Genomic DNA, 18,665 nt, shown 5'->3' with positions numbered 1-18,665 from the left:
TCTTTCCTTCTCAGGTCTGGTTCCCTATATGCGGAGCTTCAACCCCCAGAGGATATTTAACCTTGTCTCCCCCTCCACACTGCTGCATTCCCCACCACGTCTCTTTCCCTCTCTTTCCATCCACCTGAAGAGATGAGAGCATATACAGAAAGTAGCTCCCAGCTGTAGCTCAATCATTAAACACCAAGAGAAAGGAAAATGAACTCTGCCAGACTTAGATCAATTAGAAGATTCCTTTGTAACCTAAATACATTTTTTAAAGTTTATAATCAAATTATGCAGTCATTTGCAGTTTGGGGTAAAACAACACCTTCATTTTCATGGCCCTCTCCCTTATTCAAGATGACATCAGCCGCATATTAGTTTTACCTTGTATGCATTTCTCAATAGTAAAACTATTAGTCAGTAGCATCTGCATGTACATGGATACAGTGGGTGTTTTTTAGTAATTATAAGGTAATTACTTCCTATCCTTAAATAATTGTCATTTCCACAACAAAATAGGATAACCAACAATACAATGTACATAAAACAACTGCCATCTCTCTAAGACACCAGAATAGCCTGTTAATCAAGGAAAGCTAAATTTTCTAAATCTACTGCAGTAAGGGAGGCCACACTTTGACAGAAGCTTGGCAGTCTCAGAAGGAGAAGGTTTGGGGTGATATTTATAGGACTTAGGGAGTCCGAGCAAAAATGGTTTAAAACAGGTCTTTGGAGGCAGGGAACTGTTTGGGGGATGGGGTAAAGTGTTTGACCTAATTGTTTAGAGTCGATGCTAGAGTGACCAACTTTTACTGATTTCCTAGGACTTTCCCAATTTTAGCACTAAAAATCCTCCAACTGGAGAATCTTTACAGTCCTGGGCAAACTGGGACCACTGGTCACCCTAATTAGCGGACACACCGTCGCAAGACTGCGGGATAATTTGAGCAGTAGTACCAGATGCAACCGACAGAACATTGTAGCCCATATTTCCAAGGCTGGACAAAAGGTTTATTGAAGCATTCACATTTACAGCCTCTATTTGACAAAATACTGTATGCCTATGTGCGTTCAACTCACATCATAATAATAAAATTGAACTTTAAAAATATTTTTATTGCAGTAAGGTATATAAAACACGAATTCGACATTTTAACTATTTCTATGCATACAAGTGAGTAGTATTAATTGCATTCACAATGTTGAGCGACCATCATCAATTTTTTTAAAGGACGTTTATATCCACTCATCCATCAATGTAGTAGGCACTGTCCCAGGCGCTAGGGATTCCATGTAGAGCAAAAAACATCACGGTCCATGCCTTCACATGGCCTTCATGGACCACCACGGGTGCTCTTTTTCCCCCGAGTCTTTATGTACTTGGGAAAAGTGGCAGGGTTGAAAGGTGTAATGGGTACACGGCAGAGGTCAGAAAGGCTCCCACCCAGCCCGGCGTCTGGAAGCACTTGGGGTAGTGGCCGCTCCTGGACCCCCTATTCCGGGGTCGGCGGTGGGCAGGCAGGCCCTGGGCCCGGTGGAGGAGGCGGGACTGGAGGGGGCGGGGCCTGCGCGGGAGGCGGGAGGTGGGCGTGCCCGGGGCGGGGCTGTACCGGGCGCTGGGCGGAAGAGCCTTTGATGGGGACGGCCTGGAAAGTGCCTGGGCCTGCGCTGGACGCCTCCCGGGCCCCGGCTTCTGTTTCCGCCGGCTCCATGGCGGTGGCTGCCTGACTGGAAGCCCGAGTGGGATGCGGCTGACGCGGAAGCGGCTCTGCTCATTTCTCATCGCCCTGTACTGCCTATTCTCCCTCTACGCTGCCTACCACGTCTTCTTCGGGCGCCGCCGACAGGCGCCGGCGGGGTCCCCGCGGGGCCTCAGGAAGGGGGCGGTGGCCCCCGCGCGGGAGAGACGCGGCCGAGGTAGGACTGGGGCTGCAGCTTCCCTCCGGCTCTGCGCGCCTGGCTAGAGGCTGCTGAGCGGCAGGGGCCGGGTTCCCGCACCCCGCTCTCAAGTCCGGGGTTACCCGCGGGGCCTGAGACGCGCTTTGCCTCCTACAGCCACTCGAGCTAGCCCTTGGCTCGGGATTGGAGACTGGCCCTTAATTCTTACCCAGATCTCACACGCTGTCCCCGCTCCCCATCCCAGAGGTTGACAGGCGCGAACGCCTTTCAAACACGTGTTAAAATGCAAGACGTCGTCTCAAATGCCAGAGATTTGCGGGAGTGCTCCTTGAAGGCCTCAAAATCGCCGCAAGGTCTAAGACATCCGTTTCCATATTGAAACAAAGCCCTCTAGGCCGGTCGCGGTGGCTCAAGCCTGTAATCCCAGCACTTTGGGAGGCCGAGGCGGGCGGATCACAAGGTCAGCAGATCGAGATCATCCTGGCTAACACCATGAAACCCCGCCTCTACTAAAAAAATACAAAAACTAGCCGGGCGAGGTGGCGGGCGCCTGTAGTCCCAGCTACTTGGGAGGCTGAGGCAGGAGAATGGCGTGAACCCGGGGAGCGGAGCTTGCAGTGAGCCGAGATCGCGCCACTGCACTCCAGCCTGGGGCACAGAGCAAGACTCCGTCTCAAAAACAAAAAAAAACCAAAGCCGTCTAATCCTGCAGTGACCGTAAGGCAGGCTTTACCTCCAAATTCTGGTTCCCTGTCCGGTGTTTTAATTTATGTTAAGATCAGACTCAGCTTTCTCTCTCCCTTTATTCAGAATTTTGCACGATAGTATCTAAGACTGGTGAACACTACACTCTGAAGTCAGTTTTTTGTGCATAGGTTACCTGTATACAATAGATAAAAAGAATTGCAGAAGTTAAACCTGTAACTTAATACATATTATCCTGTTATTTTTAAAGGTTTTGTTTTGGGGAAGAGAATTTTCCTGTTTCAAGTTAGCATTTTATTTCTAAGACCTTTCAGAGTAAAAAAAGTTCAGTTAAAAAAATTGCCGATAGTTTCTTTTTTGTTATCATTGTGTATAACCAGTTTAAATTCAGTTGCTCTATCTCTCAAAAATTAAAGTTAGGATGAAATTAGAACTAACACTTAATTTAAATGATTTGAATTTACCTACAGCTGCAATAACACCTAACTGGTAAACACTGTTACTCTTTTTAAAACAGAACAGTTCACTTTGGAAAGTGAAGAATGGAATCCTTGGGAAGGAGATGAGAAAAATGAGCAACAATACAGATTTAAAACTAGCCTTCAAGTATTAAATAAATCCACGAAAGGAAAAACAGACCTCAGTGTACAAATCTGGGGCAAAGCTGCCATTGGTAAGTTAATATGTAGAAGGAAGACATGTAAAAAGCATTGTAAAATGTACTTTATTGATATGAAATTCATTTTAATATAATTTATTTCATAACTTGTTAAGGCATCATGATATATTTTTTCACTTTTTGTCAGTAATTCCTTTCTCCTTCCAATTAGACAACATCTGTTTGTAAATGTACACACATACATGTTCCACTGTTGGTCTTTAGCAGAGCACAGCTTCATTTATTGATACATTGAGTAGGCTGTATAGTGTCATTAGATTGCAAAACATATGTCAACTGAATTTTCATGAATCTGTGTATTTTTTGGACACTTGATACACAAATATAAGATGTGGCCCCTGGCCTTGAGGGCCAAACACATTTGGGAAACACTGAAGAGTACAAAGTTAAGGTTCTTCATTGCAGGCCTTTCTCAAGAGCCTTTAATATGACAGTGTTCATTGTATCAGCAAAGGAATATATTATAGTATGTAGTTGATTAAACTTGATTGCACACAGGCGTTTTTGCTGTGAATATCATGAGAGTGTAGTGTTCTAAGATATATATTATGCTCAATTAGAGAATGGGGCTGTGAGGGTTCAAACAGTCACAAAGAATTTAGTGACTTACCACTTTATTTGGCCTTTGAACATGAGCTGGGTTTGTGTACAATAAGGGATATGGATAGAAAGTACCAGATGAGAGGAAAATGTACAGAGGATAGTCCTCTGCTCACGGTATTTCATAAATTCGTTCATACTTACATACAAGTATACATCCTGGAAGATTACTACCAGTCTCTAAATTTCAAGTACCTGAAACCAGGTCTTCAGTCATCAAGTTCTGACCATTATTTTTTAAATAAAGTCCCTAATACTGATTTCTTCTTTTAAATCCCAGATTTTCATTTCCAGACTTCTGTCTTTTCAATCTGATAAGCGCAAAGTGGCCAAGTGAATTTCATGAAATGCTACCTTTTTTTTTTTTTTTTTTTAAATCACCTCTGCTGGCAGGAAAAATGCTACTTTCATCAGCCTATTCTCTAGGCACAGTTATGAAATACCGTTATAGACATTCCCATTCAAAAAGGGAAAAAAATTGAAGTGAAAAAGTGTCACTGGTCCAAGCAATTTTGAAATCTAAATTTCATCTGAATGATCAGCTCCATTTGATTATATTGCAGGCCTAGGAATAATCTATGACTTGTACAGCTTTGCCCTCTGGCATTTCAGCCATACTCTTGAAGTCATCTTTTCCTTTTTCATAAAAAGTAACACAAGTTTGCAGCTTAGTAACTTTATCAGCCTGTTGACAGCTGGTAAAATTTTCAGAGCCCATCAGCCTTCTTTCATTGTGACCTCTTTCTGTCTTTTTTAGTCCAAGCTGGCAGTGTTTCTGCTCATATAACATTCTGAAGAACCTTGTGGGCCTCCTGTGTATGTCACAGGATTCCCTCCATTAGATGGGAAGCTCCTCTGCAGATCTTTTCTGAGTAATCCCATCTCCATTTCTGGCTTCTGCTGAGATAGCTGAGGAGACCTGTAAGTCACATGTGTAATCTCTTCAAAGAGCCTTTTGTGTGAATGAATATTCAGATCTTCTGTTCCTTCTGAGACACTAGCAAAAGGTTGTGCAGCCACATCCTTGGTCTTCTTTCTGGAACACCCTTTGCAGACAGTAAATCTAATTTTTCACCTCTTTTGCAATCTTAATGGTCTGAGAATTTCCCAAATCATCAAATTCTGGTTCCCTTTTGCTTAACAGTTTTTCCTTCTATATCTTTCTTCTTATATTTCATTAATCACCAAGAAGAAACCAGTCCACACCTTTCACTTTGCTTGGAACCCTCCAGCTAATTATTGAAGTTTATCACAAGTTCTGCTTTCCACGTAACTGCAGGATACAATCCAACTAAGCTTTTTACTGTTATGTAACAAGGATCCTCATCCTTCCAGTTTCTAATAACACATTCCTGATTTTATTCTGAGCTCTCACCAACAATTTATTTAATATACATATTCTAGGAGTGATGTCTCATGCCTGTAATCGAGCGCTTTGGGAGGCTGAGGCAGGTGGATCACTTGAGGCCAGGAGTTCAAGACCAGCCTGGCCATCATGGTGAAACCCCATCTCTACCAAAAATACAAAAATTAGCCAGACATTGTGGCACATGCCTGTAATCCCAGCTACTCAGGAGGCTGAGGAAGGAGAATTGCTTGAACCCGGGAGGTGGAGGTTGCGGTGAGCCAAGATCATGCCACCTTATTCCAGCCTGGGCTACAGAGTGAGACTCTGTCTCTAAATAAATAAATATATAAATAATTTTTTAAAATTGCATATTCTTACCAACAATCTGCTTATGATGATTTAGATATCCTCTAAGACAATACAGGTTTTCTCTACTCTGCCTCACTTTGAGTCTTCACTAGCTGAGTCATTAACATCCATATTTCTGTCTGCAGGTTATTCAAGGCAATCTAATCTAGGCTTTTTAAAATCATGTCCTCACAATTCTCTCAGCCTTTACCCATTACCCAATTTCAGAGCCACTTCCACATTTTTAAGTATTTGTTACAGTAGCACCCCATTTCCAGGTACCATAATCTTAACTGTATAATCCATAGCATCCTATTGCAACCGTAACAAATTACCACAAATTTAGTATCTTACTTTTCTGAAGGCAGAACTCTAAAATGTGTGGGGGCTGTGTTACTTTTGGAGGCTCTAGAGGAGAACCTGTTTCCTTACCGTTGAGAGTTTCTAGGGGCTACCCGCATTCCTTCATTTATGGCCCCACATCACTCTGACCTCTGCTTCCATCTTTATATATCCCTTGCCTCACTCTGACCCTCCTGCCTCCCTTGTGTGAGGACTCTTGAGATTACATAGGGCCCACCTAGATAATCTATAATAATCTCTTCACCTCAGCATCCTTAACTCAATTGTATTTTTAAAGTGTCTTTTGCCATGTAAGGTAACATATTCCTAGATTCTAGAGATTAGAATATGGACATCTTTGCTGGTGGGGCAGGGAGACATTATTCAACCCATCACATTTGGAAAGCTTTATCTAATTGTCCATGTTTTAAACATGGTGGCTTGGGTTTCCTTTAGTACCAGGGTACAATGAGAATGAAACAAAAACCTCTTTGAGTGTAACCAAAACAGGGTGCCCAGAAGTGGTGTATGGTCTCCATAGTACTTCATTGAGTAACACTGCTCTTCTCTACTCTCAGAGCTTTCATTCAGGTGAAATCATGGTAAAACATCAGGGGCTGCCATAAGGAGAAAAGATGCAGTAGCATTTGTCTGTGAAGGGGATCATGCATTCAGGGATATGTGTTCAAGTGAGGAGGAGGTAATGTCCCCTTGACATATTGCATGTATTAATATATGTAAATACATGAGCTCCTCTGGCTCCATTTGGCACAAAATGGCAACTCCCCCTAATTTGTTATAAAAATAGTTCTAACCACATAGTATAGTTTACTTTGTAATATAATACATTTCATTTCAGAATAAGACAGGTGTAAAGATCTATATAAATTAGGGGTTTCTCAAATCTAGAGTAGGAGAGGTCTTTAATATTAACTCACATTTTGCCACATTTTACACACTGACAGCTTCTGAGCTCTGTCTCTCATTAGCTGCCATGTTGATTTGGAGCTGTTGCTTGGTAGCACTGCCTGCCAGCGGCCCTAAGGGGAGGCATTCTGGTTTTACAGTCAAATGAGTAAAAGAATAGAACATAAACTTGTCTCATGCACCAGAGTAGATGAAACAGTAAATTGTTTTGATTTTGTTTTTGTTGTTAATTACCAGGCTTGTATCTCTGGGAGCATATTTTTGAAGGCTTACTTGATCCCAGCGATGTGACTGCTCAATGGAGAGAAGGAAAGTCAATCGTAGGAAGAACACAATACAGGTATTAGTTGTATTAGTTTGTGCAACATTAACCTTTGGTGTTTTGCTCTACAATATTTTATGTGAATACTAAAAGAAAAATAATAGGAAAATATATTTGTAAAAATATTTCTATTTCAACTTGTAAAGAACAGAGAAGTAAATCTCATGAATATGTATTCATAATTAAGCTTACTTGGACCTTATGAAATTGTATATTACAGAATACTCCTTTTTTGGAATCATATGTCTGTTTTATTTTTATCTAATTATATGGAAAAGTTCATACTCCACATCTTACAGCATTTGAATGGTGACAGCCATTTTAAAACATTTTGTATCTTGGAGGAATAATATGTAAACCTAAAAGTATTTTCATTTTTCTCTTTCATATAATAGTCATGTTCACTTTCTTAAATATTTAGATATCAAAGCTCTTGCTCTCACTTTTTTAGATTTTTGTTTATTAAAACAAATTTGATGAGTTCTATCAGGATTTATTTTTTATTTTAGATTATTTATTTTTTATTTTAGATTTAATAAAACCAATGTATTGCTTAGACTTTTTTGGCCTTTTTATATAACTCTTATCTATGACTGCATATTTTCTGAGTGTTTTTAAGTATATTAGGATTGTTTTATTTAGGGAAACTATAATTTTATCATATGAAATGCTATTTTATTGGATTTTGCTTTCTTATTGAAATTAAAAATAAAAAATTATTTTTAAATGCTTATTTTATATAACAGTTGTATTATTAGGGGGAAAATGTGAACTAAAGATTCCGCTTTCTATTGGAATTTCATTCTTTTCTACAGAAATCAGGAAAGGAAAAGCTGCGTCAATTTTGTTCTAATTTTTACTACAGCTTTAATTCTTTATATACACTTGGAAAGCAATTTTATTGCATGTATCTTTTCAAAGTTATCCTTAACAAGTAAACAGGTTTTTAAAATTATCGTTGGTAATGATTATTTTTCCTTTCATCTTCATGCTTCTGTTGATCTAATCCCATTCAAGAGCTTAAGTATAGACCTAAACTTACAATGGTTGGATTTGGGTGTTTGAAAGTAAATGTGTATTATGTGTATAAATCTAATATTTTGGTATTTGAAAAGTAAATGTGTGTTATATTAGTCTAATCCATAATATATAACATTTTCAGAAAAGTTATTAAAAAATTCATGAAGACGTTAGCATCTTTAAGGTTAAAATTAAGGTTAAAATTATACATTGTTGCTATAATAATAGTGACAGATTTGAGCAAATAACATTAACTCCCAAAAGAAAGCCAAATGTATCCTTTACTTCTGAAATATTTGAGGTAGATTTTATAGGCATACTTTAGAGCTGTTGGGTGTTCAGTTCCACAGCACTGCAGTAAAGCAAATATTGCATTAAATCAAGTCATATGAATTTTTTGATTATCCAGTGCATATGAAAGTTTTGTTTACACTGTACTGTAGTCTGTTAAGTGTGTAATAGTATTATGCCTAAAAAAAAAAAAAAGTACCTTAAGTGAAAAATACTTTATTGCTAAAAAATGCTAACAGTTATCTGAACCATCAGCAAGTCATCATCTTTTTGCTGGTGGAGGGTCTTGCCTCGATGTTGATGTATCAGGGTGTTGATGACTAATCAGGGTGGCGGTTGCTGAAGGTTGGGGTGGCCGTGGCAATTTCTTAAAATACGACAACAATGAAGTTTGCCACATCCGTTGACTCTTCATTCACAAAAGTTTTCTCTGTAGCACATGATGCTATTTGGTGGCATTTTTACCCATAGAACTTCTTTCAAAATTGGAGTCAATCCTAGGCCGGACGCAGTGGCTCATGCCTGTAATCCCAGTACTTTGGGAGGCTGAGGTGGGTGGATCACTTGAGGTCAGGAGTTCGAGACCAGCCTGGCTATCATCATGAAACCCCATCTCTACTAAAAATACAAAAATTGGCCGGGAGTGGCAGCACACACCTGTAATCCCAGCTACTTGGGAGGCTGAGGCAAAAGTATCCTTGAACCTGGGAGTCAGAGGGTGCAGTGAGGTAAGATCATGCCACTGCACTCCAACCCCAGGCGACAGAATGAGACTCTGTCTCAAAAAAAAAAAGTTAAAATTGGAGTCAGTCCTCTCAAACCCTGCTGCTGCTTTATCAACTACATTTTTTGAATATTCTGAATCCTTTATTGTCACTTCACCAGTGTTCACCATATTGTATCCTCACCGGAAGTAGATTCCATCTCAGGAAACCACTTTCTTTGCTCATTCATAAAAAGCAGCTCCTCATGTGTTGAAGTTTTATCATGAGATTGCAACAATTCAGTCACACCTTCAGGTTCCACTTCTAATTCTACTTTTTTTGCCATTTCTGCCACATCTGCAGTGACTTCCTCCCCTTAAATCTTGAACCCCTCAAAGTCATCCATGAGGGTTTAAATCAGCTTCTTCCAAACTCCTTATAATGTTGGTGTTTTGACCTCGTCCCACGAATCATGAATGTTCATGGTATCCAGAATAATGAATCATTTCCAGAAGGTTTTCATTTACTTTGCCCGGATCCATCAGAGGAACCACTGTCTGTGGCAGCTATAGCCTTATGAAAGTATTTCTTTTGTTGTTGTTGTTGTTGTTTTTTTGAGACAGAATCTCGTTCTGTCACCCAGGCTGGAGGGCAGTGTCGTAATAGCTTGCTGCAACCTCCGCCTCCCAGGCTCAAGTGATTCTCGTGCTTCAACATCCCAAGTAGCTGGGACTATGGGCACACGCCACCACACCCAGCTAATTTTTGTATTTTTAGTAGAGATGGGGTTTTACCATGTTGGCCAGGCTGGTCTTGGACTCCTGTCTCCAAGTGATCCACCTGCTTCAGCTTCCCAAAGTGCTAGGATTACAGGCGTGAGCCATTGTGTCTGGCCAGAAAGTATTTCTTAAATAAGACCTGAAAGTCAAAATTACTCCTTGATCCATGGGCTGCAGAATGGATATTTTGTTAGCAGGTATGAGGGCATGAATCTGTCCGTCTCCATCAGATCTCTTGGGTGACCAGGTGCATTGTCAATGAGCAGTAATATTTTGAAAGGAATCCTTTTTTCTGAGCAGTACTTCTCAATAGTAAGCTTAAAATATTCAGTAAACCATGGTGTGAACAGATGTTGCTGTCATCTAGGCTTTGTTCCATTTATAGGGCACAGGCAGAGTAGATTTAGGATAGTTCTTAAAGGTCCTAGGATTTTCAGAATAATAAATGAGCACTGGCTTCAACTTTAAGCCACCAGCTACATTTAGCCCCTAATAAGAGAATCAGCCTGTCTTTTGAAGCTTTGAAGCCAGGCATTGACTTCTCTCTAACTATGAAAGTCCTGGATGCCATCTTCTGCTGATATAAAGCTGTTTCATCTGCATTGAAAATCTGTTGTCTAGTGTAGCCACCTTCAGCAATGAAGATCTTAGCTAGATCTTCTGGATAACTTGCTGCAGCTTCTACATTAGCACTTGCTGCTTCACCTTACATTTGTATGTTATGGAGATGGCTTCTTTCCTTAAACCTCATGAATCAACCTCTGGTAATGTCAGACTTTTCTCCTGCAGCTTCCTCACCTTTCTCAACCTTCATAGAATTGAAAAGAGTGGAGGCCTTGCTCTGGATTAGGCTTTGGCTTTAGGGAATGTTGTGGCTGGTTTGATCCTCTATCCAGACTATTAAACATTTCTCCATATGAGCAGTAAGACTATATCACCTTCACATCATTCATGTTGTTCACTGGAGTAGCACTTCTCATTTCCTTCAATAACTTTTCCTTTGCATTCCCACCTTGGCTGTTTGGCACAAGAGGCCTAGCTTTCAGCTTGCTTTAGCTTTTGACATGCCTTCCTCACTAAGCTTAATTATTTCTAGCTTTTGGTTGCAAGCTTCTCCAACCCACTTTATTTTATTGTTGTTGTTGTTCTGTTTTGTTTTGTCTTAGGCTTTTAGCAGCCTGAAGCCATGGCTTTTAGTTTCTGTCTTTAGTAATAAGCAGAAAAGAGGGATAAGGAAGGGGCTTTACTGACCCAACCAGAAACAGAAACTATGAATCCATGCCTATATTCTCTCCCTCGGACACTCCTGAAAGTGAGAGACTTGCGACTGTTCCTTTCACCTAGAGGGTATTACAGGGTTATTAATTATAGGGAACACTTAGAGGGTATTATAGGGTTATTAATTGGCCTAATAGTGTTGTGTCTCAGGGAATAGGGAGGCCCAAGGAGATGGAGAGAAACGGGGGAATACTGGTTGGTGGAGCAGTTAGACCACACACACAGCATTTATCTATTAAGTTTGCCATCAGATCTTGTGAGACTTATTCACCATCATGAGAACAGTACAAGAAAGACCTGCCCCCATGATTCAGTTACTTCCCACTGGGCACCTCCCACAACATGTGGGAATTGTGGGCACTACAATTCCAGATGAGATTTGGGTGGGGACACAGCCAAACCATATCTCATAGTGAGCACATGCTGTTGGAAAATGGTACCAATAGAATTGCTTGACTGGGGATCACCACAAACTTGCAATTTGTAAAAAAACTTTATTTGCAAAGTACAATAAAGTGAAGCACAATAAAATAAGGTGTGCTGGTATTACGGCCAAAGAGTAATACCGTTTCCTCTTAGGATTTAAGAGAACTATATTCAAGAAAGGCCTCCATTGTATGAGGTTTTTTTAAACAGCTTATTAAAGTGTTAGGTTCGTGAAAAATAGCGTACATAATTTATCCAAAATTAATAAGCTTTTATGCATTCTTGAGTTGAATCAGCTACATGGGTACTAACTTAAGTGTTTCCACACATTCACCATCCTTATTTGACCAAAAGTGAATCAGAAGTAATGGCTCACCTTGAAGATATTGGAAGAATTTCTAAGTACTGTTAAGATACTTGTTGAAAATAAGTGTAAATATATTTTGTTTAAATAAACAAATGAGCTTATATCATTTAATTGTAGCCTCGAGACAATTCTAAGACAGAAGTAGAAAGGATATCATCAGTGTTGCAGGGCTCATCAGGCTCAGGAATGCTGATTTTCATCAACACATAGGCCCAAAGAATGAATTCCAGCATACCAAATAAATTATATAGAATGGAGAGCGAGCTGTTAGTCAGGCCATGTGTTTGTATTGGTTTGACTGACACATTCTTTCAATATAGGCAGGCTACAAGTGATAACCAATTATTTGAGGGTTGATTCCACATGGAACCATAATATGGGATTTAATTATATGTAGTGCTTTTAACTCTATTTCAGAAAGAAAGACAGAAATATGACTCCTTGTTCACCACTGAATCAGTAACATCATCCATAGGCTGTGCTCAGAATATTAATACATGAATACATACAGGGCAAACTGAACTTCTGGATGAGCCTGATGAAGCCCCGTCACTTCTGGGCAGCGTCGCATGTGACTCAGTTATTGAGAGCACAGACTCTGGAGCCAGACTATCTTAGTTCAAATTCTTTTATTTTTTTGAGACAGAGTCTTGCTCTGTCACCCAGGCTGGAGTGCAGTGACACAGTCTCGGCTCACTGCAGCCTCCACCTCCCGGGTTCAAGCGATTCTCCTGCCTCAGCCTCCCAAATAGCTGGGATTACAGGCGCCCATCACCGCTCCCAGCTAACTGACCTCATGATCCGCCTGACTCAGCCTCCAAAACTGCTGGGATTACAGGTGTGAGCCACTGCACCTGGCCTAGTTCAAATTCTTCTTCTGTCACTTTGCTGTCTGACCTTGGGCAAGTTTCTTAACCTCTCTGTTTCAGTTTCCTCACGTTTAAGGCAAATAATAGTTCATATTTCACAGGATTATTCCAAAGATTAAATGTGTTAATAAATTACAGGGCTTACAATAGTATCTAATACGTAATAATCACTATAGAAATCTTGTTGCTATTTTCTTATTTTTAGTGTTACTTAACTAAGTACTGCAACATCTTCCTACAAGCAGTTCTCCTTTTTCTGTTTCCAGTACTGTCTCTTATCCCTCCATCATGTACCTGCCCACAAATGCCTTATTGATACATTCTTTATATTAATATGGTTCAATTCAGTTTTAAGCTAGCCTGAGACTCATTCTGTCTCTTAAAGGAACTTTGCCTACCACTACTCATAACCATCATATGTTGATTTATAGTTTAATCTCATAGGACAATTTTATTTTTAATTTCTTAGGAGGAACCTTACTTCTACTCAGCGTGGCTTTTGCTCATCCCCCAAAGACTGCCTTCAGAATCCTATCATTTCTCTGTATAGTCATTACCACAGGCTATATAAATGTCTACCCCTTTGGTATAACAAAAGGTAGATCATAAATTATTAATTGTTATCAAGATTCGATTATAACATCTTCAATGAGCATCTGCTGCTTATGAAAGAGTTGAACTTATTTCCAAAGATCATGATAGAATAAAACATGTCGGATGGCATTTTTAGAATTTCCAGACATTACTTTCGTAAGAAGTTAGCTCACTATGAATGAAAGCATTTATAGATAACATTAATGGTTAATGACGTGACATTTATTTAGGTCAAATGCTGGAGCATAAATCAGTGCAGATCCCAAATAAAATTTTCATTGGTAAACAAAGACAAAACAGTTTTTCAAAATGCCACATTTATTCTTTTAATGTTAAAATATCCTTTAAAAAATAGTAGTGAGAGTGATGGCCAATGCTTATAAAGAGCTTACTATGCGCCAAACAGTTCTATACACTTAATAACTTAATTTGTTTAATCCTTACCACAACCCAATGAAGTATCATTGTTTACATTTTGCAAGTTAGGAAACTAAGACACAAAGAGATTAAATAACTTCCCCACAGCCACAAACTAATAATTATAACAAATAACATCTAACATTTACCTAGCTCTTACTATGTTTGAGACTCTATTATTCAGTGCTCACAAGGATCCATGAGGCGGGTACTGTGCTTACCTCGTTTGAGCACTGAAAGGCTAAGTACCTGGCCTGAGGTTACATACTTCTAATTAGTGGGTAAAGCCAAAAGTCAAGCACTACACTCTTGACTAAGGGACTATTCTGAGTAAGAGGCAGTTGGGATTTTTATTTTTAATGTCTTAAAAAGTTGATGATTCTGTATTGGTCCCTAAAGATCATTTTCAGTTTTTTGTAGTAAGTGGAATCTTGAAATCTAAGAACTGATGAACTAAGCAGTGTCCTAGAGTAGCAACTCTGAGTTCACACTTTATCCAGTGTAATATTTAGAAACCTTGTTTTAAAAATGCACTATTTTGATACATTTTTGGTTTGACAGAAGACAGCTGCTGAAACTCTTTCTCTCTCATCACTCCTGTTCAGCCAAAGTCTCACCCAAACCCATGTAGTCAAGATAAAGAAATGAGAAATTGCCAGCTCTTGGCTCTTATGCCTCTTCAAAGATTAATGAGCATTCAGGCTGCTTAGAAGGCATCCAGCTGTGGGTGAGATTGGCTTCCAGCCTGGCAGAGTAAACACTGAGGCCCACAGTCATGTCCCAGCTCTGCTGCTGGCGTGCTATGAGATTTCCCAGCCTTCTGGGGTCTTATTGTCTATCCCGGCCCGCGGGATAGTCAGAGCAGGCCCTGGAGGAGGGGGTGGGAATTTGGGGAACAAGAGACACGAGAAATGGAGACAAGACAGTGCTCTGATCAAGTCTCGTTTAATGGCGGTAATGCACTCCTTATATACACTTGGAAGGGAAGGGGTTGGGCTAAGGTGGAAATGATCTCATTGCCGAGGGCGTGGTCAGGTTAGTTTCCGTTTCTCCGGGGACGTCATGTTGCGCTTGCGCTATTAAGTAACAATTTTCCCGGGCGCGGGAAAAGTGAGTGAAGAAGCAGCAGGAAGAGCGCCATCTTTAATGAGGTATTAGTACAGGGGAAAAAAGGCAAAGATAGGGAGAAGGTGTGGGGTGGAAATGAACACAGCTCAGGCGTTTAATCCTTAATTATTATTCGCTATGGCCAGGGCGTGCAGCTCCGGACAATTGTCTTATTTTAAAATGGAAAGAATCCTGAGTCAACAGCAACATTGAAGTAGTTGCTGTGTTCCAGGGGCTTTTACAGATATTAGCTCAGTGAATTTTAATCCTCAAAACCACCCTGTGCAGCTGGTGGTATTACTCCCATTTTGCAAATGAAAACCTTGATGTTCTGAGAGAGTAAATGACTAGTAAACAGTAAAGATGGGATTGAGCCATGGTCCTTCCTTTAACATGATAGATTAATCCGCATCATCTAGAAGTCACCTCCAATATTAAATATACTCGATTCTATAATTTCATGTTGAATTATTTTCTTTTTAAGAGATGGGGGTCTTGCTATGTTGCCCAGACTGGAGTGCAGTGACTGTTCACAGACAAGATCATAGCATACTACAGCCTCGAACTCCTGGGCTCAAGAGATCCTCCTGCCCTAGCCTTCTGAGTAGCTGGGAATATAGGTATGCAACACTGGCTGGCATCATGCTGAATTCTTAAATGGAGTCATTTTTAGAAATTCTTATCAATGCTTTGGGTCTAGAATTTTTTTCCTAATCTGCTACAACCCAGTTATAACCTCATCTTGACTTTTAAATGTTTTTAGATTTTAATATCCTCTTTATAGTAATTAAATTATAATTTTGCCATAATCCCTGTTAACTGTGATTTAACTTTTGTACATCTAATGTGCCCAATTCTTGATTATCTTTCAATGTTTTTAATTTTTTTAACTGTGTGACTTTTCAGGGTTATGTTTACTACTTAGTGAATTTTAGGCACAGGGTGCACAGTGCATGTATATACTTGAAGGGTTCTCTGATGCTTTTGCTTACACAAACTAAATTAATAGCCCCCTTTTGCTATACTCATAATTATGAAAAAAAAGAGTGAAGTGCTGCAATAAAAGCATACCTGATGCATGAAATTATAATAGAAGCAAATAAAAAAGAAAATCTTTTCTCCCCTAAATCTAATATATAATATTTCTACAATAGACATTCATCTCTTGGTGATACATTTAAGAGATTTTATATACTTAGGAAACTAAAATTGCCTTTAGCTACAGGTAAGCTGCCTAAATAGTAGTAGAAATGGAGAGAAGTGGGGTGGAAAACAAATATTTACGACCAAAAGGAATAACAACTTAGCTGTCTTTGAAAAGATAAATTTGATTCATATGGGATAGTATTATATTATTTTCTCTTCAGAACACAATTTGTCATAGAATGGATCATAAATAGTCTGAATGAACACTGAATAATTTTTTTAGATTATCACCCTTACCTAAAAAGAACTTTGGGATAGATAAAAATTAGAACATCAAGTAAACAACTTCTTACAATACTGAAGCCTACTTAATAAGAGAATTGCCATTGCTTGAATCAGTCATCGGCTGATGACTCATCTCTTAAATTAGGCCTCAACTACAGAGCAAAGAGATCCTTGCTTGGAGGGTTATGTATGATATAAGAGAAAGGAGGTCACCATCAGTGAAAGGTCTTTCTTGTAGCCTTTAAGTGGTAACTTTTCATGTTACTGGTACACTCCAGTAGGATTTTCTGGGGCCAGCTAAATCCACCTAGCATGAATTCCAAAATGCCACATCATAAGGTAGACTATTCACAGTTGGAGGTCCAGCCCTTACTCCTATTTCCTCTCTCTATTGATGTGTAGCTGCTGTAGGACACTCAGATCTCTATTATAGTCCACTCTGCTCTGTTCATTACCCAAGGAAATGGTTTCTCCACAGTTCTTGTTCTCAGTTTCTTACTAAGTTGTCAGTCATATTGCTTAAAACTTTGACCACCAAAATATCATTGCTCCCTAGCTTGGGAAAATGTATTTATACTGGCATTAAATGTATAATTCTTCAAAATTAAAATATTAAATAAATTGAGAGATCAAAGTATCCATTAATTCATTTTCTACTAAATAATTGTTGAGCACCTCCTAATGTTTAATTTCCCCTTTCCTCCTTCCTAGTCTATGGAAATGGGCATTAGTATCTCCTTGCAAACTCAGACAAACTAATAGCGGAAGGGGGTAGTGGATTTATTTATAAAGTTATTAATTTATGTACTGCTTGGAGCAACATAAGTAATATCTTATTCCTAAAGGGCCTTTCAACTGGGCATGGTGGCTCACTCCCATAATCCCAGCACTGTGGGAGGCCAAGGCAGGAGGATCACTTGAGCCTAGGAGTTTGAGGTCAGCCTGGGCAACATAGTGAAACCCCATGTTTTTTCATTTAAAAAAAAATTAGGAATAAAACAGAGGGCCTTTCCATAGTTTTCACTGTAGTAGAATAAATAAATATCTGATTTGTCAGCAAAATATGTGAAAGCAAGATCTTATGATAACCTCACCTAGGAAGTAAAAAATACTTGTATTTTGGTATGTTAATGTATGGGTGATAGAACAAGCTGCAGAGGCGGCTAAAAATTTATTTTTAAAATATCAAAATATAGACTGGGCGTGGTAGCTCCCACCTGTAATCCCAGCATTTTGGGAGGCCAAAGCAGGCAGATATTTGAGCTCAGGAGTTTGAGACCAGCCTAGGCAACATGGCAAAACTGTATCTCTACAAGAAATACAAAAATTAGCGCCTGTTGTCCCAGCTACTTGTGGGGCTGAGGTGGGAGGATAGCTTGAGCCTGCGAGGTCAAGGCTGCAAGTGAGCTGTGATCACGTGACTGCTTTCCAGCCTGGGCGACAGACCCTGTGCCAAAAAATTAAAAAGAAGAAGAAGGGCCAGGCATAGTGGCTCACACCTGGAATCCCAGCAGTTTGGGAGGCTGAGATAGGAGGATTGCTTGAGCCCAGGAGTTCAAGACCAGCCTAGGAAACATGGTGAAACCTTGTCTCTACAAAAAACACAAAAACTTTGTGTGTGGCAGCACAAACCTGTAGTCCCAGCTACTAGGGAGGATCACTTGAGCCTGCGAGGTCAAGGCTGCAGTGAGCCTAGATTGCACCACTGCACTCCAGCCTGGGTGACAGAGCAAGACCCTGTCTCAAAAAAAAAAAAACTATTAAAATATAAAAGTTAGGCTATTTCTATGTTTATAACACCTTTCCTTAATGAGAGCTGAATTTACAGGCTGTGTCATTCAAAATGTATAATAATTGAACCCAATGTTAAATATAACGCCAGACTCATTTCTCCTCTATTTGAGCATTTATCTATATGAAATTTAATCTACAGCCATTTAAACTGCTAATATTTAAATATACCCAAATTATTTCCTATAAAGTTATAGGAAATTGTTGTTTTTTAATGTTTTAATTTTTTTAACTTATTTTTGAAATAATTTTAGACTTAACAAAAATATTGCAAAAATGGTACCAAAAAAAATCCGTTATACCTTTCATCCAGATTCCTCAAATGCTAACATCTTACATAATTACAGTATAATTATTTTTTTCAGGAAAACAACATTGATACAAAACTATTATCTAATTTACACATACTCACATTCCCACTGCTGTCTCTTTTCTG

At 39.4% G+C, this 18,665-nt stretch overlaps 1 protein-coding gene across 4 annotated transcripts in view; it reads left to right on the top strand.

Moving 5' to 3' along the window:
* Positions 1-1,597: 1,597 nt before the first annotated feature.
* The window catches only part of RXYLT1 (ribitol xylosyltransferase 1), a 33,877-nt gene continuing 16,809 nt past the window's right edge, over positions 1,598-18,665 (top strand). The window contains exons 1-4 of one of the 4 annotated variants that reach the window (XM_011728337.2): positions 3,174-3,262; positions 6,485-6,606; positions 7,071-7,173; positions 15,492-15,627. In XM_011728337.2, the coding sequence (XP_011726639.1) occupies positions 15,494-15,627 (134 nt within the window). In that variant the 5' untranslated portion in view covers positions 3,174-3,262; positions 6,485-6,606; positions 7,071-7,173; positions 15,492-15,493. Of the gene's footprint in view, positions 1,903-2,014; positions 2,238-3,106; positions 3,263-6,484; positions 6,607-7,070; positions 7,174-14,962; positions 15,052-15,491; positions 15,628-18,665 lie in introns of those variants that run through there. The other 3 variants (XM_011728336.2, XM_011728338.3, XM_071071514.1) reach the window with 3 other exon arrangements.

This window comes from Macaca nemestrina, chromosome 10 (assembly GCF_043159975.1).
Source record: "Macaca nemestrina isolate mMacNem1 chromosome 10, mMacNem.hap1, whole genome shotgun sequence".
Classification (NCBI taxonomy): Eukaryota; Metazoa; Chordata; class Mammalia; order Primates; family Cercopithecidae; genus Macaca; species Macaca nemestrina.
This window is presented reverse-complemented; position numbering and strand designations above follow the sequence as displayed.